The sequence below is a fragment of the Rhododendron vialii genome, chromosome 7a (genome assembly GCF_030253575.1).
Source record: "Rhododendron vialii isolate Sample 1 chromosome 7a, ASM3025357v1".
Classification (NCBI taxonomy): Eukaryota; Viridiplantae; Streptophyta; class Magnoliopsida; order Ericales; family Ericaceae; genus Rhododendron; species Rhododendron vialii.
Genome location: NC_080563.1, coordinates 19,981,221 through 20,005,075, shown reverse-complemented (window position 1 = coordinate 20,005,075; position 23,855 = coordinate 19,981,221). Strand labels below are relative to the sequence as shown.

Here is a 23,855-nt window from a genome sequence, read left to right as displayed (position 1 = left end):
GCCAGCAACAGTAACCCCAGTTTGAAGTCTTGAGATACGTTCTTGAGGGGCAGTTGAGGTGGATGCAGCACTGGTACTGGGATGAGCAAGTCTTCTATCAATGACCCCTCTGTACGAAGGATCGTATCCCAGCAGTATATCAGCGTCTCGACCCCGACCAGCTGTTCGGGTTCCTGGTTCTCCTGTGTACTTTAGTATCCTGTTAATGTCCCCTGCTCGGACGTAGCTCGGCTCACGTCTAGGACGTTTGTTAACGTTTTCAGCTGCAAGTTTCAGATTGAAAAGCCAATTTAGTTCATGAGAAAGCTACGAGAAAGCAGTAAATGAAGAAATTGCAAAAGATTAAAAGCAAGAGCATACGTGGATAACCCCATATGTGGGGGCAATGGAGCCCTATCACTTGGCCATCTTCCCCTAAGGGCTCGAATGCTCCAGTCACATAGAGGAAGTCGATCTCGTGGTCACGAGCAGAATCTGGCAGATTGAGCACGAAGCGCTTTTCTGCCCTTCTAACTTTGAAATAGTAGGTATTATAATCAGGGTTTAGTACAATACTGTACCACCACTGAATATCCCAAATTCCTAACTGGGTCCCCAGAATCCTATTCAAAGCTATTACACCCATTATCAGCCTAAAGACGTTTGTTGATACTTGCATGGGGGTGAGACGATACCAGTTTAGGATCTGACGGAGTAGTGGGTGAAGAGGAAATCGAACTCCACCTTCGACGATGGCAACAATGGGGATACACATTCGATCCCAGGAACCTCCGTCTCTATCTGCGCCCAGGGGGGCGAGTTCGAGACCAACGTTCTCTGGAACGTTATATTCCCTCCTAAATGCCGCCATGGCAGTAGGGGTCTCACATAATTTCCTAAATTTACTGGGTCTCAAAGGATTCTCACCATCGTCAGCCATGGGTATACTCAGGAAAGAAGAAAGACTGAAAAAGGGTGTAATTGAAACCCTAGAAAAACGACCCACGAATCTGAGAGTGAGATCCCAAGAGGGAAGCCTAAGTAGACGAAATGGAGTAAGAACGAGAATCTTACAAGAATAATGTGACGATTCCCTTGAATGCAATTGAATTTGCAGGTGGCGGCAATGGCGGATAGCGGGATGCTTTCGCCTGGTTTCTAGAGAGAGAAGGAGTGCGTGTAAGTTTTTGGTAAAAACCCAAAGAGAGCCCTTTCAGGGGTTAAAGGGTGAGAGACGGAGACGAAACGTCTCCTCTCACACCGTTACAGGAAAGAGTAACGGAAAGCAGAAACCGTTCTGACGCCGTTTCGTAGAACGTCAGTTCGAAGTTAATGCTAGGCATACGAAAACGTGCCACGTAGAGTCGTTTTACCCCGAAATGGTATAATGACATAGGCGCCAAAAGGCATCAATGAAGTATTGAAATTTTTGATTGCACGGGATCAAAAGAGTTTGGTCTAGATAGAATTCAGTTTCTAAGCATCATATATTACCCCCGAATAGTGGTAAATACATGAAGCTGGGGAGCAATTGTATGGAGGTATTCCCGAGCAGATACATTTAGTTACCAAACACGTGATGTTTGGGAACACGAGGTAAATACAACTGGACTTATCGCCGGGCAGTTCGGTGAACAGCGATATGGACCAGTGATATGAGAAGTCATGGCTATAAAAAGACTGTTCGGTTATGATACAGCCGAACAGATGATATAAAGAACCTAGCACGTGATACGAGTGATCACGGGCTGAAAGCAATACATTCGCTATCCGAATAAATGGTGTGTGGGACCATAGTTTGAATATAGACAGGACAGTCATGCTAAACAAGTGTTCGGCAATATGGACCAGTGACATGAGAAGTCAATAGTCCAGGAAGGTTGTACGGGCTCAAGGACCAGTTACATGTGAGGTAATTGGTTCAAGCCGTCTGCTCGGCTATGAGACGGCCGAACAAAGATTGAGCTCCAACTGAGAATGGGAGCAAAGGGAATACTCTGGAAGATTCCAGAATAGTCATGTCCCATATAGGGATAAAAGATCCCAAGAATATAGGATCTGAGAAAGATACCCAACGAGTATGGGATGTTCGGCTCTTAAAGGAAAAGAATCCTAAAAGGACTCTTTTCCATAAACTGATAACGGAAACGAGACTCCTTGATATCCTGGGTTTCCTATACGAGTTAGGAATCCTATGGCAATAAGGATGCTTGGACAGCAAGCATCCATAAATCTATAAATATGAGGAAAACCTAGAGGTGAAAGGTACGCAATATTGCATTATTATTGCTTTCCTACTGATAATTAGGGCTGAGTTTTCTAGTACGTGATACTAACAAAAGCATCGGAGGGCCTTTGCCACGAGAGGCAAAGGTGCACTCACCCCCTGTCTATTTTGCAGATTAGGGTTCAGACGTCGAGCTAGGGTTCCGGTGAAGAGGCACGAATAAGCCGTTGCAATCCAGTTGATCCGAAGCGTCAATTGTTTTCATCCCCCTACACTATCTTAAAGATCGAAATACAAATACTTCTAATCAAACGATAAGTACGTAAATAAAGATAACCTACTTTATACTTGAGTAAGTAAATACATAGGGAGTAAGTAAGGATTTCCTTACATATACGTTGAGATGGTGGACAAGGGATTCTACATTATACTTTTCAACATACAGTTCTACGTTATACGTTGAGTTAGGGTCAAGGGGTTCTACCTTACTTCTTGGCGGTAGTCGGTTACGGAAAGTACGTCGGTGGTCGGGCGGAGTAACTTCCTACGGTGGTCTCCGGTAGCTTCGAAAGAGAAAAGTTTCTCTCGAAACTTCTACTTGACTATTACTACTACTACTTTTTGGATCGAAAGGTGGTCGAGTGGCGGTTTAGTGGCGGCTTAGGATGAGTTTCTTGAAGAACTCAAGAAGAACTCAAGAACATGAAGAACAAAAGAAAGAACAAAGAAAGAATACAATTTTTCTAGAGAGAGAAGTTGCTAGGTGAAGGTGTGAGTTCAATGGCATGGGATGACTTGCTATTTATAGGCAAAACCTTGGCCCTCTCCTCCCTCTCATGGCCGGCCCCCCTCTCTCTCTCTTTACCTCAAATTTTGACACATGGCATGCACTTATGGAAGGTTAAAGTCTAAACCTAGGCTTGCATGGCTAAATGGTAGGCTTGCATGGCTAGGATTTGCTAAGGATTTGATCTTTGGGAGATTTGTTGCAAGGATGGGAGACAATGGTACAAGATTTGGGTACTAATCAAATATGGAAGTACAATGGAGGTTAATGGAGGGCTAGTTCCTTAGCTAGGAAGGAAGACTCACCAAGGATTTGAAAGATGTAGGAAAGTCAAGTCAAGGTACAACCCATCTTCTTCTCTCCTTCCTCTCTCTCTCTCTCTCTCTCTCTCTCTCTCTCTCTCGGGTCTCTCTCCCTCTATCTCTCTCGGCAATCTCTCTCTCTCTCTCTCTCTCTCTCTCTCTCTCTCTCTCTCCCTAGTACATACACACACACACATAGATATATAACAAGAAAGAATAAGGAAGTACAAAGTACAAAGATTCTCAAAATCAAATACCCAATAAAGAAATCCAATTAGGCACATGCCACAAAAAAAATAAATAAACTAGGGTACTTTGTAATCTAGGGAGATCAACTCCCCAATAAATAAATCCAATTGGGTACAAAACCCCAATACAAAATAATAACAAAGTACTTAGGAGAATATTAGGCTTTAAAGGCTACAAGGCTACTAAGTACTTTTGTACTAAAATAAAAATACTTCATCACATGGGTTTTTAAGAAAAAGACTAGTTTAATAGATTCATGTACTTGGTTGAAAGTATAAGGCTATTACCCAATGGATAATAAAATCCCTAACGGTTAATAACCAAAGGATAATAAGGTAAGAGTACTTTAAATCATAATTTAAGTCTTTTAAAAGACTACATGTCCTTTTGAATTTTACCCATGTGTTTATATATATGTACTCTAGTCAAATATAATAAAGGAAAAGCTTTTGTCCAATGGGTAAAGATTTCCCTAACAATCTTTGTCCAATGGACAATAGTTACTATGGTACTTTTATTAGAAAAAAATAATTATAAATGTCATTTCTTTTAAAAGATCAAAGTACTTGTCAAATCTTTCAAAAACCCTTTTAATATAAAGAATTGGGTTTCTATTATCCAATGGATAATAGTTCCCCTAACATTTATTGTCCAATGGACAAAGAATAAAACCAAATTAACAAAAAGAAATAAATAAGAAATTTCTAGGATTTGAAAAGTTTGACTAGTCACATCAACTTTATTGGAAGATTCCCTAGTCACATCGGTACTTTATTTGGTCAAAAGACTTTATTACCCAATGGTTACTAACTTCTCTAACAGTTATTACCCAATGGATAATAGTTTCCCTTGCGGTTAATAACCATTGGACAAAAGAGTACAAGTACCTTTTATAAAAATAAAATTTTGAAAAGACTACATGTACTTTTATAATAAAAAGTTTTATTATCCAATGGACAAAATTTACCCTTGCGGTTATTAACCAATGGATAATGGAGGGGTGGAAGAATCCCCAATAAACAAAGAATAAATGTACTTTGCACATGTTTTTATAAACCATTAAAATACTATATCTTGTACTTTACCAAAATATTTAAATGGAAGCCTATTGTCCAATGGATAAAGATTACCCTAACCATTATGGACCAATGGGTAATGGCAAAGGTTCAAAAGGTCCAAAGGGTTCAAAAGGTCCCACTAGTAACTAGGTAAGTTGGTTGCTCGGTTCCTCCAAGTAGTCGGTTGGAAATTAACTAAATTGGTCACGTAGGTTTTTCTAGTCACGAGTTTAACCAAGGACCAAAATTTAACTACGAAGAATATCAACAAGAAATCATATAACACTCAAGAGAAAATAAGTAATTCAAATAAAATTCAAATATTTAACGAAATTTTTACAGACCAAAATTCAGGGTCGTTACAGGAGGGTTGCGTGAAAATAGTTTTCATTGATTCAAGGAGATTTGGGGGTGGTGTGAATGTGATAAAAGTGATTGAAATGCGAAAAGGCAAAGAATTGATACATGATTTGTAACACCCGTTCCAAGCATGCACGTGCATCGCATATGACATTTAACTTCATAGGTCATGTTATTTGATACACGTGTTGTGTTATCATTCGCATATCATTCATTAATTGTTTAGCGTTACATGATTAAATTTGAGAGTTTAATTAAGTTAATTAAAAGGGATTGGTCTTAGTAGGTGGATGAAGGGTTAAGATGAGTTATTACCCTTTTGAACCCATGCACCCAACCTCATGGGATAACTTTTTCCTAATAAACCTTATACAGTATTCTATACCGTTCTACCGTTCCCGTTTTTTTTTTGTAAACAGAGAGAGAGAGAGAGTGAGTGAGAAGAAGAAGAAGAGGAGGAAGAAGGGAAAAAAAATTGGGGAAAAATCTAATTGAAGGTAAACTCTATCTTATACCTAATTTATGTTTTGGGTATTGATCAAACATGTATATACCTGCATATTCATGTAATTTAAACCCTAATTAGGTCATAGGAGAATGGATTTTGTGTAGTTAAAGTAGTTTAGAACAAAAATTGCTTGGTTTGGAATTGTACAGAATTGGAGAATTCATGTTTGCCTGAATTTGGGGAATTTTATTGAGATAGTTCGAAAGTTCTGAAATTTTTGAGAATTTTTCTGAGAGTTCCTCTATGAGTCTTCTATATACAGTAAAAATTTCAGGATCTAGTTCAAAGTATTGAGCTCTATAGAAATTTTTAGCCTAGCATCACTCAAATTCGGAATTGAGCAGTCAGCACCGACACAAGTTGGAAAAACAGTCATATCTCCTAGCTCGAGACTCGAAAACACATTCTGCTTGCTTTGCCAGGAACTAGACACGTAGAGCTTTCCAACAATGCAACCCGTGCGCTTTGGTTATGCCTGGGCAATAACAGATTTGCTGTTAAAATTGACCCAAAATCTGTCTCTGCACCAATTTTAGTATTTGTTACGTTATAATCGCGAGGCCATAGTAAGGTTACCCGAACTCCATTTTTATGAATGACCTGTCGATTCGAAGAGGAAGAAGTTTACTTTTCAATGGTTAAAGTGTCATTCTTCAATTCACGATTATGTTTTGGATACGGTCAGAACAGTACATGTTGGTCATGGATTAAGCCTTATTCTTGGGAATTCTTGTATCAAATCTCATTGAATCATCTTTTGAGCATTAAAGCACATCACCCATCATTTTTATTGCATTGGTCTCATGCAGTATCATACTAGGGATGGAGATTAAAAAGAAGATCATATGTTAGACTTATTGATGCATTTTACTTGCATTTTAACATGAGTTGGAGTATGAAATATACTAAGTATAGTGTCATTCATATTCTAGGATCGGGGGACGAGTCTCCACCTCAAAGTTGAGAAGGGGGCCTTTCGCAAGGTGAGTGTACTATTCCATTAAAGTGGCTAGCTAAAAATAAACTTATCATTTTTCTGCAAATGTTGGGAATTTTTGACGGTAGTGATATGGATCAAGTTGCTTGAAACATGATTTATTTCAAGAGCATGCCATAGCTGTATTGTTGGTTGGAATTGTTTTTTTCTTGATGTACACAAGAAGGGTATAAATTGTCTGTTTGCTGTACACAAACAGGGTATAAATTGTTGGAAGTACCCTGTTCACAGGGTCACGATATCGTCATAACTCCTGGTTGCGAGGGAAGCAACCCTATGGTTTCTTGAAATATTGTTGCTTACTTAATGGTTTGTGAAAAATAGTCTTGCTAAATATGATTAGAAGCATTACTCGATCCATGTTTGCTCGTGTAAATTGTTTTATGCTTTCCGCTTGAATGAAGTAGTAACACTCACAATCCTTTTAGGTAATTGAAGTAGAGTTTTGGTCCACTACTGGTCTGACAGGCTGTAGGAGCGAGGACGAGGGTCGACTTGATGTCCTTTTGGCATAGTACATTTTGTTATATCAATTTTTGGAGAGTTGTCGTACCTTATGTGGATGCAACTCATCTTGTATAGTTCTCTTGTAAATTTTATTTTGGAAGCCAGTTGTAATCTACTTATTCGACATTGTCTTGCGTTTATGGAATGAATTTCATTAAGGTTGATATTTAGCTTTCATTAAGACAGATTGTGTTAATCCTTCTAGAGCGAGTTGTTACATGATTCCCTATATTTCCTCTCTTACTACAAAAGCAAAAGCCCCAAATTTTCATCTATCTCTCCAAAAAGCCCCAAAATTGGCTCCAATATCTCTCTCGCTACAAATCTCACCTCAAATGACCCTATTCCTCGAAGAAAGAAGATCAAAGAAATGTTATGAAAGAGCAAAAGTGAATTCGAAAGATGATTGAATATTTTGATGAGAGAATTGGTTGACTTATGGGCTAGCATACATTCCGGATGAGAAAGAATCCAATGAAAATGGGGAGCTCGAGGCACAATACCATGAGAAGCCGGATGAGGATGGCGACTATGTGTGATGGAGTCGGTGGTAGTAGTTTTAGTTTGACTTTTCTAGTAGTTTTTTTTATTTCTTCTTCGTAGCTTTGTTTGGTGCTTAGCCGGCGTATGGTCATGTCTTGAGTAGTTTAGGGTCGGTAGTGGCCAAGGGTAGATGAACCTTGCTAGCATATGGCCACTACACTTTTTGTAGTCCCTTTTCTTTTGTATCCAAGGTCATTACAAGCTAATGAAGTCTTTAGTTGATCTTTAGCGCACATGGATTCCTTTGTGATTGACTGTTGATATTTGCATAATTAGTTGCATGGCATGCTTTCCTTTCGTTATCCAAATTTCATCTACTAGTTTTCATTTCAGTTGAATAAAGTGCTTTCGTTGTTTGAGGCGTAGTATTTCTTGTTCGCTGTTGCCTGTTTGTAAAGCACTTCTTTGTCGGTGGATATGGTTTAGTTTGAATTCGCAAGTTTTGTGTCCCGTATCCTCCCCTTGTTCGAGGACACAAACCTTTTTATGCTTTCTCTTAGACTTGCTTCATATTTGGCCTGTTTAGTTGGATGCTGGAATTGTGAATTAGAGAAATGAAATAAAAAGCCAGATTGATTGAACTCTTGTTAATTTACAATGTTGAGCATGTTCTAAGTTATGATAGCGGAATGGATTGCAAAGACGTTAGTTTTCAAATTTCCCGTAGTTTATTTGCTAGGGACTAGCAAACCTCAAGTTGGGGGGTGTGATAAGCACCCAATAAAGCAACAGAGGTTGCGCTAGTTATTTAGTTTTAGTGTTAAATTAGTGTTTTTAATTACTTCTACTCGTAGGGTATTTTAGTTTGTTTTGTAGGAAAGCTGTTCAATTCAGGAATTGTAAAGTCCAAAACTTGTCAAGATTATTCAAAGTGCAAAGATGATCAAGAACGGAATAATCAAGTTCCAAAGCTTAGGCCAAAAAGACCCGAAGGTGACCCGACGAGACGAACGGCCAAGGCAAGGACCAAAAGTCAAGTGCTGGAGATAAGCAGTTCGGTACCGATACCTACATATTTGTTCTATCGGTACCGAGGGTATTAGCAAGGTTTCAGCGGCAGCAGTTAAGCAGCTCGGTATTGATACCATATTTTGACTTCTATCGGTACTGAAGCTTTTAGCACAGCAACGTAAGGCCTTTGCTATCGGTACCGAGGTTCTTGGAGGGTAATTTTGAAGTATCTCCTGAAGAATATTCCGTGCGCGAACCTTGGAGTATAAAAGCCCGTGATGTCATTGTACAAACAAGTAGAATATATTTTATTACAACATTTTTAGATCTAGATCTAGATTTTGAATTGTTCTTGGTTATTCTTCAATTTCCAGCTTTGAATCTTTAATTTTCTATCTTCATTAATTAGTTTTTGATATTGTCGTCTTCATTAAAGTTGTAGTAAATTCCTTGATCTATCGTTTAATCTAATTTTCTTCTAGTGTTGTTATTTCAATTATGCTAAGTAGATTTTTGCTTGCTCTTATCTCAATAGATATATGTGAGTAGTTTTCCAAGGTTAGGTCATGGGGTGATTAGCACCTCATGGCTCAAGTAGAATTGTGTTTTTCACCATAAAGTTTAAACCTTTGGTTCGAGAATCGATGTGGGGTTCGGGTTTATTTGTCAAATCGCTGAGGTGTTAATCTCCTTAATCATGTGTAGGTAAGAGCACCGCCTACTTACCACACATGATGCTTGGAGCTCTGACGCACGAGGCATTTGCTAAAGAAATTATAGAGCTAGCTTGGTAATCAAACCATCTTATTTTCCGATTTGGAAACCTTAATTGTGTATCCTGAATCGCGTAATTGGGTGAGAAACGCAGTTTAACTTGAGTCTTGAGTGTTAATTGAAGAGAAATTAGAAAATCTTCATTCTTGATTCTATTGATTACATCAGAGAGTGCTTTTATACAACAATCCTAACCGCTTACAACTCAAGCTATCATTACAGCTGGCACTTTTGCTAATCTGTTAGAATATTACAACGCACCACTAACTACCTAAAGCACTAACTAACCAACTCCTAAACTCAGATTAATGGAGGAAGTGTTTGAGTGTGAGTGAGGTGCACGAGAGTCCTGTTGCACTTGCTGCTGATGAGTCTCAATACTTTTATCATTCCCCCTCAAACGAATGGGAGATGAAATCACCAGAAGTTTGCCCTTAAGAAACTGAAAATGTGCAATGGATAATGCTTTAGTAAACACATCAGCTAATTGGTCTGAGGTAGGCACGTAATGCAGCGCAAGAGCTTTGGCAGCAACCCTATCACGTACATAATGACAATCAACCTCTATATGCTTTGATCTGGCATGAAAAACAGGATTGATAGCAAGAGCCAAAGCTGAAGTGTTATCATACCAAAGAACAGGAATAGAAGGAACTGAAATATGTAATTCATGAAGCAGCATCTGAAGCCAACTTAGTTCTGCAGCTGTGTGTGCCAAGGAACAATACTCTGCTTTGGTGGATGATCGAGAAACAGTAGTTTGTTTCTTTGCAGACCAGGAAATGAGATTATCTCCAAGAAAGACACAATAACCAGATGTAGATTTTCTGTCTTCACAGTCACCAGCCCAATCTGAATCAGAGAAGGCTTGAAGAAGAAAAGAAGATGGTTGAAAGATCAAACCATGATCAAGAGTGCCTTTTAGATAATGAAGCAACCTTTTCACAGTAGCAAAATGACCCACAGTTGGTGCATGCATGTGTTGACAAGCTTGGTTTACTGAGAATGTTAAGTCAGGTCTAGTAATAGTGAGGTATTACAATGCTCCAACAATGCTTCTATAAAGAGCAGGATAAGCAAAAAGAGCAGAAGCATTCATTGGAGATATGGTTTTTGTAGCTGAAGGAGACAAGCAAGGCTTGCAATCAACTAGACCAGACTTAATAAGAATTTCTTGAGCATACTTGGATTGTGACAGAAAATAACCCTTGGCGCATGGTTGAACAGAAATGCCTAAAAAATATGAAATGGAACCAAGCTCTATCATGGAGAAAGCAGTATGCATCTAAGTAATAAGTTGTTGAATATGTGTAGATGAGTTTCCCGTGAGTAGAATATCATCAACATATACCAGCAAAATGGTAATAATAGAGGTTGTCTTGTAGATAAACAAAGAAGAGTCACACTTACTATTAGCAAAACCCTGACTTAGAAGAAAACTGGAAAAGGTTGAGTACCATGCCATGGGAGCCTGCTTTAAACCATACAAAGCCTTCTGTAATTTGCACACATGCTGAGTTTGAGTGGGATCAACAAATCCATGTGGTTGTAGCATGTACACTTCTTCATCTAGCTTTCCATGAAGAAAAGCATTTGAAATGTCTAACTGCTTAATGGGCCAATTGAAATGTAAAGCCATACACAATAGAATTCTCACAGTAGGTTGCTTAGCAACAGGGCTAAAAGTATCATGAAAATCTACCCCTTCTTCTTGCAAATAACCCTTGGCCACTAATCTGGCCTTGTGGTGAGCAATACTACCATTTGAGTTTCTTTTAAGTTTGAAAACCCATTTACAACCAATAGCATTTTTGCCGAATGGTAAAGGAACCAAAGACCAAGTATGTTGAGTCTGAAGAGCTTGAAACTCTTCTTTCATAGCCTGGGCCCAAACAGGAACAGAGAGGGCTTCCTGGTAAGTATTAGGTTCAATAAAGGCTGTGGGAACTGTGATTGCTGTAAGGCATTGTGACTGGGGTTGAGTAGACTGTCCTTTAGATTGAGATCTTCTGACCATAGGGTGTGGTACAGGACCAGTAGTGCGATGAGGAGGTAGAGAAGGAAGAAAAACTTCCAAAGATTGGATGGGAATAGGAGTAGGACTAGAATGAACAGAATTCCTAGAAGTAGAAGAGGACATGGATGTAGATGAGGGAACATAACCTAATGGAGAAGGTAAAGAAGATTCTAAAAATGGAACAAACAAAGGGGCATTAGAATCTGAACTTGGAGAATCTGGTGACAAAGAATGAGAAGATAATGAGCCAGAATTAGTAGATGGCCAAAAGAAAGTTTGAAGCTGTGTAAGACTGGGAGCTAGTGAGTTAGTAGGACAAGACTGAGCAAAGGGAAAAACTGTCTCATAGAAGAGAACATGTCTAGAGATGTAAATCCGACCAGTTGTAGTATCAAGACATCTATAACCTTTGTATGAAGGATGCTATCCAAGAAAAACACAAGGAATAGATCTTGGTTGAAGCTTATGTTTAGTGTAAGGTTTCAACCAAGGGAAGCATCGACAACCAAATACTTTTAGAAAAGCATAGTCAGATAAAGTGTGAAAAAGGATTTCAAAGGGTGTCTTATTCTTGATTGAAGAGCTAGGCATTCGATTAATCAGAAACACAGCAGTAGCCAAAGCATCAAACCAAAACTTAAGAGGTAAAGAAGACTGATGTAAAAGAGCAATAGTAGTTTCTATTAAATGTCTATGTTTGCGTTCGGCTATGCCATTTGAGGAAGAAGTATGAGGACAAGACAGTTGATGCACAACACCATGAGTAGTGAGAAAGTCCTCAAAAGGTTTACTAATGTACTCACCTCCACCATCAGTTGTAAATATTTTCAAAGAAGTAGAGAACTGATTCTCAGTGTATGACTTAAAGGCAAGAAATCTAGAGAAAACTTCATGTTTATGAGATAAGGGATATACCCAAGTAAACCTACTGTAATCGTCAATGAACAACACATAGTAAGAAAAACCAAATGTAGACATTGTAAATGGTCCCCAAACATCACTATGCACAAGAGATAATGGACTATTCACAGTAGAATTGGACAAAGTAAAAGGCAATCTATGACTTTTGGACACAGCACAATGTGTACAATTGAGAGAAGTACACTTATTAACAAAAGACAAATTGAGATGCTTAGCAAGTTGAGTAAACTTTTCAGAGGATGGATGACCAAATTTGCTATGCCAAGTTGCAGCAGAAACAGAAGTGCTGAGATAAGTGTGGGAGGAGAATGAGTGGAATTAGTAGAAGGAGAAAACTGATAGAGACCGTGAAGGTTATGGCCTTTAGACAGAATTCTCTTCGTTTCGTTGTCCTAGACAAGAAAAGAAGAATCATCAAAAGTGACAGTACAATTGTTATCTTTAGTAAGTTTTTGGACCGAAATCAAGTTATTGGTTAAAGTTGGAACATGATAAACATGATTAAGATGAAAAGAATGAGTTGGTGTAGGTAATAGACCTTTACCAGAGTTATGAATAGGCATGGCAGTCCCATTGCCAACCATGACCTGATCATTGCCTTGATAAGGCTGATAGAAATTAAGATTGGATAGATCATTTGTAAGATGATGAGTAGAAGCTGAATCAAGATACCAGTCTGATGAAGGAGAAGCCGATGCGGAAGTCACAAATGCCTTTGCAGGAGTGGAAGTTGAAGAAGTCGTAGAAATTGAAGGCTGGTAAGTAGAGTCCATACGGTACCAACATTTCCAAGCGGTATGCCCTGGTTTGTTACAAATTTGACAAACCACTGAGTTGTCACCAGAAGAGAAGTGAGAGCTAGAAGAACCTGAGAAACCAGACCTTCCAAAATCAGGTCTACCAAAGGTACGACCACCTCATCGCATACCAAATCTACCTCCACCACGATAACCATTCCTAGAAGGATATCGACGCCGAAAACCAGAGTGATAACCATGAGAACTAGGGCTAGAAAATGAATTGAACTGTGATTTATTGCCAGAAGTAACAGCAGAATATGCAACTGTGAGATCACCACTGTGATTGGAGGTCTTAGAATGTGAATCGATGTGAATAGATTTTGAACATAACAGAGAGGTCAACTCATCAATGGTGATAGTAGCAGATCTAGTGCGAATTGAGGTCTTGAAAGCATCATAAACACTAGGAAGACCATGCAGAATATGAAACACAAGATCCTCATCATGAATTGGACACGAAGCAATTGCTAATTAATCTGCAATATCTTTGATCTGTTTCAAATAATCCTCCATAGATTTTGTTCCTTTTCCACAGAAGTGAGACGATCTTTCAATTGATGGATGTGAGACCGTGAGAGCGTGGTAAAACGCTTTTCAAGAACAAGCCAAACCTCGCGACTAGTAGAGAGATTAAGAACCAAGGTAAAGACAGGCGTAGTAAGAGTAGCAGTAAGACTACTCACAAGATGAGAATCAATAATCTTCCACTTCATGAATTCTGACGATATCCTTTCCTGTAGCATCTTTGATTATTGGAGCGGGACACTCAATGGAGCCGTCGAGATAGCCGAACAAATATGTGGCCTGCAAAATATTCTGAACTTGCTTTTTCCAAACTATGTAATTGGAGGGATCAAGCTTCACGGTGATGAGAGAAGCGAGATTAGAGATCAGAAGCTTTAGGTTTTCAGGAATGAGATACGAAGAAGACGACGAAGAAGTTTGAGAAGTCATCATGAAATTGGTGAGATCGTTCAAGACAGATCAATTCTCGTGAGAGATGAGGGCTCTGATACCATGAAGAGAAATTAGAAAATCTTCATTCTTGATTCTATTGATTACATCAGAGAGTGCTTTTATACAACAATCCTTACCGCTTACAACTCAAGCTATCAATACGGCTGGCACTTTTGCTAATCTGTTAGAATATTACAACGCACCACTAACTACCTAAAGCACTAACTAACCAACTCCTAAACTCAGATTAATGGAGGAAGTGTTTGAGTGTGAGTGAGGTGCACAAGAGTCCTGTTGCACCTGCTGCTGATGAGTCTCAATACTCTTATCATTAATAATTCCTAGACCTAACCTGCTTTTTATCTTAGTTTATTCACTTTTCAATTTAGCCCTTTTTACTTTCCACTACAAACGTAAAACCCAGTTGGCTGCCTAAAAGCCGAAAGCCCTTGCTTGCATCTACAAATCCAGCAAAGCCGTATTAATTATTCCCGTGGGTATGATCCCGGTCTTCCGGATTATTATGCTTCAACTGACGTATTAAGCCCTACGCTTGGGGCGTTATTCCTTATATCGGAGTGAACGAAGCAGGTCTATTTTCAAATAAGTGGGTTTGGGTTTTTTAATGGATCTGAGTTCAATTTGTCACCTCTAGAAATTATATATGGTTTGTTTAAGTCTTTCAATTACCGTTTCTCTCTCCCTACATTATTTTATTTGTGTTTTTATGAACAGCAGCAGGCCGTGCTAGCTTGTTGCCGGTGCTAAAGTAGTTATCGGTATCCATTATGGGTACCAACCGCAATGTGATTAGTGTCCATTATTTCCAGTCTCTATCTTCCTTCTCTCTCCTCTCACCACTCTCTCTCCTCTTTCTCTCTCAAAATCCGTGCCGTCGAAAACTAAAATAGACGGTTTGGATATGCCAAGCGGGCATCACATGGTACCCACCTAGCACTAGAAAATTTCTCCTAATTCTCATCAATGAGGGGTAGATTTGGTTAGGAACTTGGACTTGGTTTGACATGGCCTAGCTAGCTACCATACCCACTGCCCCGATATAGGTGTAGTGGGGTTCCCTATAAATAGTGGTGTGATGTGATGGAACAATACTCTTTATGGGAAATGACGGGGTACCTGCACTCTCATTTTGATTTTGTGTACTAAAAAATCCCTAATTCTCCATGAAAAGGGCCAAGTAATCCCAACCAATACTCCACCGTTCCACAGCAGTTGCAACTTGCAACTGATCAGACCAAAAGACACTTCAACTTCCATTCATGCAAATGAAAAAAGTAACAACAAAGTCGTCTCATCAAACAAAGAATCCCTGAAAAGAATGTGTTCGCAATTTATGCCATTACAGGAGCATCCAGATATGGGGATCAATCACACCTTCTCGACTCCACTGTTAAAGTTTAAAAAAAGTGTACCAAATGTATAAAAAGTGTATATAAATGTGTGAAAGTATATTAAAAAATAAAAAATGTAATTAGAGTGTGTGTCTTTTTGTCATTATCTTTGTCATATTGACAACTCAGCATGTTGTCAATATAAAAACCCAATAATATCTTATTAGGGTAAAACTATACTACCCGGCCAGAAAACATAACAAGATTAATACCTTATGTTACATAAAAAATTTCTAATACGGTATAATATTTTCAAAAATATATTTTTGTAAGTATCCCTGTCATAACAATATTCAACATAAAAAACATAGCTTTTTATGCTTTTTATGATTGGACACATCATATGGTCGGAGACATCTTAAAATTTCTCATCCTGTTGTTGCCCTCTATCTATTTTTTATTCTTGTTGATGGGGAAATTTAAAATAAACTTGTCGTGAACAAGAGAGAAACTTCTTTCCACCTTAGGTCCACCTTAATTAGCTGGAAACCCCATGGTTTCCACCACGTATTGCAGGTTTTGCTGTGTATTTTTTTTTTAATAATCTGAATCATTCATCTTGTAGGGCCCGCATAATAATACATTCACACAAAAAATTATATTTATTGGATATCAATAGGTATATTAAAAATTAAATCTTAGTTTATAAAATAGACGGCTATGGATAGTTTAACTTTAAACTTATCTACCGTCGATTTTTTAAACCAAACTTCAATTTTTATATAACTATCCATGTCCGATAAAGCTGATTTTTTGTGAAGATGTACTACTTTGCGAACCCTACAAGATAAACGATTTAGATTACTATAATATACGCACTATGGGACCCACAATTGATGGTGGTAGAAAATCCAAATTTTCCACCTAAGTTGGATGGAATTCACACTCTGTTTTGATATCTAACTTACTTAAGGTTTTTGTGTGGAACTTTTTCTTTTCAGAGAGTGTAAATTCCACACAAAAACCTTAAGTAAGTTAGATATATCAAAATAAGGTATCCTGCAGTCAACTTCTTATAGCCCTCATGATTGTTTTCTGTGTAATTAATTATACTTGTGCGAGTGAATATGGAGGTTTGTTTAAAATTGGGGCTTAGCAATCTAAGTTAATGTTTTTTCTTTTTTTTGAGGGGTCATAATTTGTTTTATATTTTTTAAACATGAAAAAGTTTTAAAAATATTCTTTCTTCATATACTTTTAATTTTTACTATATATGGAATTATTATTTTTATCATAAATTCAACGATAACAAACAACCGCATTCTTAACGATCTTGTTGCTGACTCATCAGGTGCAGCTATTGGGAGGCCAATTGACAGCCTAGCTCCGTCTACATTTTAAAACCTAATACCCATGAAGTATTAATTTGTGTATTATGGTACGTAGAATCATGAGTATATTAGCATATAGTCCACGTACGTTTGAATCTAGGATAATTTTAAGTAATTTTTTATCATTCCATGTATGTTTTGAAATTTTTTATACACAGGTAGCAAGTACATGTGTGTTGTAATTACTCAGAGGAAAAACAAAATAAATTCACTTTTTTTGGTAATTCGGAAATTCAAATAATGTGAATTCAAATAAATTCACATACCTATAGTTTCATTGGGCAAACATGATCTACATGTCTATTTTTCATAGGCGTAACACAAAAACAAATATGTATTAATATAAAGAGTGTATTTTGTAGAATGAAACAACATCAGAAAAATATATCTCGAATATTTATAATAGTGATATCATGACGCCGTTTTATCAAAATTCCAATATCTACCCACTAAATTTACATGGGATAGTTATTTATTGTGTTTAGATTACTATCTAGTCTCATTTGAACAGTAGAGATTGGTTTCGTAAAGTCAATTCTTTTGTTTAACGTACGTAATACTCCTTGCAACCACATGAAAAGTGAGACAGGCAGGTTCAACATAACGACGATTAAAGCACAGGACTATGATGTGGCAACGTAATCTTATCTTTTTTGATAAGTATTAGCCTCAGGGGTTAGTTCGATTGATTGATAGATTTGTTCTCCACACAATTAACCGTTGGGGTCAGGCCACAATAAAGAAATGTTTTGTAAATACTCCTACTTTGGTCCCGACATGAATGCATCTTTGATCGAATTGGAGAGGGAATTAGCTATGATGCTTATTAGCTCGTCCGGATACCCTTGACATCGAAAACAAAAAAAGAAGAAATAAAGGAAATTCGCAGACAAGTGAAAAACGTGGATACATACAGAGGATATATGCATATATGAAAGACTTTGGTTCCATATATATTCTAAATGAAAAAGGCCTTTTAGCTTTCCCACCTTTATGCCCCCGACTTTCAATTGGGATTACCTTTCCTACGCAACCCCACCTGGCTTTTGGGACCCACACCAAGGAGGGGGACTTTTCTCCTTGACGACGTGGCGCAGTGATGCGGACAAAAAGTTCAGCACCAACTTATCACATCCCCACCTCCTATTTTCTTGGCGGCTATAATGCGCACATGATGAACCTAGTACTACTATTAATTTTCATTTTTTTACCCAAACAACAATACTACTAGTAATAGAGGCAATATATTTCATATGTCTACTAGGGATATATTAAATACACTTTTTGATCTTTTTCCTCATGTACGCTTATCTAAAAATGATCGTATAAGTACGTACTTTATCTTTTGATTTGAAATTTTTTTCGTAAGTACAACAATTTTTTTTACTATATCGATACATTTAAGTTATTCAACATCATTAATCAAATTTTGGAGCATATAAATTAACTATAAGAAACCATTTTATGAATGATGATGCGTAAAAATTAAAAACATACAAATATTCGGACAAGCAAGGTTTTAAATAACGATATTGGAACGTTGCGATAATTGATTGTGGGGTTGTGAATCTTCAAAATTTACATGTTTGACAAAAAAATTCAAAATGTCTACGTTAAGGACCGTGAACTGATCTGTCTGTAAAAAAAATGAACCAATACAAAATGGGAATAGCCGATATGTATGAGATTTGTTATCTCACCGATATATTGCGATGTAATGGTATTAAAAAAAAAAAAAAAAAAGGTTACGTATTGGCCTTTACGGTGCATAACGATTGATATTTAAAGCCTTAATCGAAGATTGCATGCCAACTAATTCATGTGTAATTTGCTACATACTCTTATACGTATAAAAGCATATCCTTAGTCTCTTCCCAGCAACCATAAACATATCTCTCTCTCTCTCTCTCTCTCTCTCTCTCTCTCTCTCTCTCTCTCTCTCTCTCTCTCTCTCTCTCTCTCTTCAAAACATACCCATCTCTCTCTCTCTCTCTCTCTCATGGCTGATGTTCAAGAAGCATATGGTATTAAGCTATTCGGAGCAACAATAGCAGTGCAAGTGAGACAAGCGAAGGAGGAGCCAAGCAAATCAGATGATCAAACCATAGAAAAAAGGCCTGACAAAATCATACCATGCCCTAGGTGCAAAAGCATGGAAACCAAGTTTTGTTACTTCAACAATTACAATGTTAACCAACCAAGGCACTTTTGCAAGGGCTGCCAGCGGTACTGGACAGCTGGTGGGGCCCTCCGCAACGTGCCCGTCGGAGCTGGTCGCCGGAAGAAAGAGCCACCATGCCGGGGATTCACCGGCGGGTTCTCGGTGGAGAGTTGCTTCTTTGATGCTTCTGCTGCCCATGGGGTGCAACAGTTTGATTTTGATGGGATGGTGGAGGAGTGGCAGTTGGCGACAGCACAAGGCAGTTGTCACCATGTTTTTCCTGTGAAGAGGCGGAGGAGCAGAGCATCATGCGGTCAAAGTTGATATATATATTAATTCTTCTTCCTTTTGTTATTTTTCCTTTCATAATCCGGTTACTCAGAATGGGATTAGTGAATATAAATATTGCTAGTGATCAAGTGGTGGTGTAAATACCAGCTGTCTTTAATTAATTAAAGAAGAAATGATTAGTAATTTAAGTAACTGTTTCAAGTTATTGAAATAAATAGATCGATCAATGATTGGATGGAATATTGAGAGGTGTATACTCAAGTTTTAGGACGTTGCTGCCAGCTAGTAGCTAGCTAGGCTGTTTGGTTTCCTTTTCGTGGCTTGTATTTGGCCAGTTTTTCGTGAGCTTTGTGTCAATTGTACTAGCTGGGTGGTTTCTTGCCTACTTTTTTTAAGTTTCTTTTCCGGCCGGGGTTCACAGTGGCATATGATTGTCAGGTTCTTGTCTGCCAAATTTGTTGGGATGCTCGTTTCCCGCTGTAATGTCATCGTGCCCTTGCTTCTTTTAATTATTAAAATTTATTTTCGAAGATTAATAAAATCTTTTTTTTTTCTGATGAAAATAAATTAGTAGTAAAATAGATCACTGGCCGGGAGATAGATAAATGTAGGAGGGAGAGGTTCCGTAGAAATCGCTTACGTGTGCATATTCGTGAGCTGGAGAGGTGCGATTGGTCGATGATTAGCAAAAAGAATAGGGGAGAAATCTTGTGGGGTGAGGGAGAGAGCGGAAGGTACAGACAGAACAGAGGCAGCGTGTCTCTTTCGTTCTCCGCGGGATGCTCGGCCTTTTTCCGAGGTTGAGTGGGTGAGGTCACTCTTTTTCTTTGAAGAAGAATGTTGTCCTTCCTCAAATTCAGTACTCACGCACTCTCTCCCAGAAAAAGATCCTCTCTCATCATTGGGAATGTCAGGGATATATATAAGGCACCTGGGCCTAGGTCAAGCCCAGGACGACGCTCCTATTAAATCCTGACACGTGTCCCCTCTGTACCTCCTGGCCTTGGGAAAACTTTCCATTTCCGCGGACATTTGTCCGCGGGGCAGCTCGTAACCCCGTGGCGATACCTCAATCCCAAGCCACCAAGCCACAAAAGAAACCCCCTATTCCCGCTGGAGCGAGGTCGCAACCCGCGGCGATCGTATTTTCTGCGTGGAGTCCCTCTCGAACCCTGCCTCTGGGTTAGGACGGGACCCCGGGAACTCTTTAGTATCATCTTTTGTAGTCACACGGTCCCCTCTCTGATAGGATAATTTCAGGATGCGTCTCATAATTCCGCGGTAACATCGGGGCTCCGCGGTAACTTCCCGCGGACAACTTCTGCGGGAACTAATATCCTCGTCGCGGGTCCACATGCCCTCTTCTCATTGGGTGGTCAACTTCACTCAGTTGGGTAAAGGTCAGACCGAGGTTACTTTTCTTTGCGGGTTCCGCTGCCACGTGTCTATAAACAATTGGAAGGTTAAATAGTCTCTCGGCAGCAAGTTTGATGATTTTGACTGTACCTACAATGAATAAGGGATAAGTTTGAAATTGAGTAATTTGCATCTATTGAAGATCTCTCTCTCAGTACGCCCTTTGTAATTGAGAAACTCCACTACTACTTTAACCGAATTGACTCTCCTAACGCGCACGCATCAAATATTTTCTAACCATTAATAATGTCAAATAGGAAATTAAGTCACATATGTTGACGTTGGAAATTATATATGGTTGGTTTAAGTCTTTCATCAATTACCGTTTCTCTCTCTCTACATTATTTTATTTGTTCTTTCATGAACAACAGCAGACCGTACTAGCTTGTTGCCGGTGCTAAAGTAGTTATCGGTATCCATTAGGGGTACCAACCGCAGTGTGATCAGTGTCCATTAATTCCAGTGACGCGATCGTCAAAATTGGATGAAAATATGACATTTTAATTTGTTCTACTAATTGCTTGTAATTTGAGGCACAGAATAGCTATACTCTTTCTAATTACTACGTACGGAGTAATTATCTAGCAAAGTACCCACCTTTCATCCCTTACAAATTAGTACAATATAGTAATTTATAACCTGCCTGATCTAGAGTTTAAGATGTTTTCATTTTTTAATGTGTCAGCCAATCTTAATTTACTCACTTAGAATTTTAATTTTGTGTAAATTAAACGATAAATCAATGTTTAGAGTAAGTTTAAGATCGTGTTGAGAATTGAGATAAACGAAACACAGGAATTATTAAAGGGACGAGTTTTTGCTTAAAGCAACTTTCCTGTTCGAGTTTAACGGGAGAGAATTAGCTTTGTTGTCGATGTTAGGTTAGGTGAGTTTCAAAACAAGTGATAGGAGTTTTTAATGCCATCGACGTACGTGGCCTTCAGAGAGGCAGTAAGATCTACTGTATAGGAAAACTGAGGGGGTGTTCGGACAAATAAGTCAAAGAGGCTTATTTTTTGTTCTTATTCAAATTTTTTTCGTATCACTTGGCTTATCCTCATTTCTTTGGGGATTATTGCATCTTCATGACGAGAGAAATCTAAAAAGTATAAAATTTTGATCGAAATCCAATATTTTTTGAATAAAGACGAAAAAAGTGGCTTATTAATTTATTTTTGTTTTTATGTGAGTTTGTTTGGATTATTTTTGGCGGGAAAGTCAATGGCGTTTTTAGCCAAACAAGCCCTCAGTCCTTCAAATGAAGTGACGTACGGACCCACTGAACCTTACCATTTGTGTAAAATAAGGTCTCATTAATTAGAGCGGGCATCAAGGTCAAATATATACTAATTAAATCATTCAAAATTACATGACACTGACAGCAAAAGTTTTAAATAAAATAGCCACAAAGTAAGTGTTTGTTTTGATTAAAATAAACAGGTCAAGAAAATTGCATCATTGGATTAAAAAATTAGTTTGTTGAATTAACTTGCATGTCGAATATTAACGTTGGATGCCAACTGGGTGATCTAGCTTCAACTAGATCACCAGAGTTTTACTACTGATAGTCGGGGTCAAAGAAATAGGGTGTCATGAGGGAATTTGGGTACATAATTAGCTTCATGATCATCTCTCATAATAATAAGATCGTACAAGGGGTTGACCAGCTGGTTAATGCAATTAATTCGGGTGGAGTGGGTTAATGTTTGATAAAATTGAAACTGAAAGCTGAAAAATTAAGTACTGAAAGCTGAATGCTGAATTTTTTAAGTTAAAAAACTGTTTGATAAACATATTAAGCACTGAATTAAAAAAATTATGAATTAATTTTAGTTTTGAATCTTTTTTAATTTACTAATAGTCACAATGTACTTATGGTTATGGTGAAGTTGTGATTTTGTTGGTGGTTTGTTGGTGGTGATGGAGCGAGGGTGGTGGTGGAGTGGTGAAGGTGGGGATGGAGTGGGAGTGGGAGTGGTGGTGGCGGTGGTGTTGGAGTGGTGGCGGTGGTGTTGGAGTGGTGGCGGTGTAATGGGGTAGGGTGGTTGTGGAGTAATGGTGGTGTAATAGTGATAGTGAGTGGTGGTGGTTGTGCAATGATAGCGTTGTGGTGGTGGCAGTGGCGTGGTAGTGGTGGTGGTGGTGTGGTGGTGGTAGTGGTGGTGGCAGTGTGGTGGTGGGCTAAACTAGTGGTGGTGGTAGTGGATTAGTGGTGGTGCAGTGGTGGTTGTGTAATGGTGGCATTATGGTGGTGGTGGTGGCGGCAACGGCGTGGTGGTGGAGTGGTGGTTGTGCAATGGTGGCGTTGTGGTGGTGGCAGCAGCGCGGCGTGGTAGTAGTTGTAGCGATGGGCTGGAGTGGTGGTATAGTTGTTCAATGCAAGTACACAAAATTTAGTCATAATAAGTAGCTCAAAGCTACTTAATTTTTTTCAACTTTTTAGCTTATATTTTGAGTAGCACTTAATTTATTAAGTAATATAAAATATGATTATCAAACTTACTAAATCACTTATTACTTAATTGATTTAGTTTTAAGTGTTGAATTTAGGTTATCAAACAAGTAAATCTATACGGGAGCAAACCAAACTTGTTAAGTTGGTAAACTAACCCTCCTCTGTCAGTGGAGGCAGGAGTTTGAGCCCCACGAGGGGTGATGATGGGGTTCAGGGCTATGGAGAGTCTTTGGACTCCCTGTGAACTAAGGGCCTGATTGGATGCGGGTATCATTTCACTCTCAATTTTTTATTTTGCATAACAATGCTACACACATAACAATCCAAATACAATTGGATTGTTGTGTAAGTATTATTTTTGTTTCGCATATAATAGTTTTTGCATGGATTCTACTACTATACCTGCATCCAATCGAGCCCTTAGTTCACAGGGAGTCCAAAGACTGTCTATAGCCTGAACCCCACTCTCACTTCTCGCAGGACTTGAACTCTTGCCTCTACTGAGGGAGAAGGGTGAGGTTAGCAACTTAACAAGCTTGGTTTGCTTCCGTATAGACATTGCTTTATGTCTTGATATAAACATTGAACTTTTTTTTTTTTTTTTCTCTTTTCTTTTCTTTTCTTTTCTTTTTTCTTTGGTAAATATGTAGGCCTGAAAGTTTACGAAACTCCTACGAACATTGAACCCGTTTTCTAGTATCTTTATTTAGCTTCTAATTTCATTTTCTAGAACGGAATCCACATGCTTATGGTTAATTATGGGAAAAAATTAGGATCGAATGCTCCTTGTGATCAACAGTTCTGCTACGGAAACCGATGGGCACTGACAATGAGAACCGACAGGCACACGGG

General features: G+C 38.5%; 2 protein-coding genes across 2 annotated transcripts; one reads left to right on the top strand and one right to left on the bottom strand.

Moving 5' to 3' along the window:
- Positions 1 to 9,525: 9,525 nt before the first annotated feature.
- On the bottom strand, positions 9,526 to 10,527 carry LOC131332771 (uncharacterized mitochondrial protein AtMg00810-like). The gene is made up of 2 exons (XM_058367069.1): positions 10,283 to 10,527; positions 9,526 to 10,180 (listed from the first exon to the last, which is right to left on the bottom strand). The coding sequence occupies exons 1-2, from the start codon at positions 10,525 to 10,527 to the stop codon at positions 9,526 to 9,528; spliced, it is 900 nt and encodes a 299-aa protein (XP_058223052.1).
- An 8,037-nt stretch (positions 10,528 to 18,564) lies between these two features.
- LOC131331910 (dof zinc finger protein DOF1.5-like) lies at positions 18,565 to 19,369 on the top strand. Its single transcript, XM_058365875.1, has one exon. It carries the CDS (start codon positions 18,680 to 18,682, stop codon positions 19,163 to 19,165), a length of 486 nt encoding a protein of 161 aa, XP_058221858.1. The 5' UTR covers positions 18,565 to 18,679; the 3' UTR covers positions 19,166 to 19,369.
- The last annotated feature ends 4,486 nt before the right edge of the window (positions 19,370 to 23,855 follow it).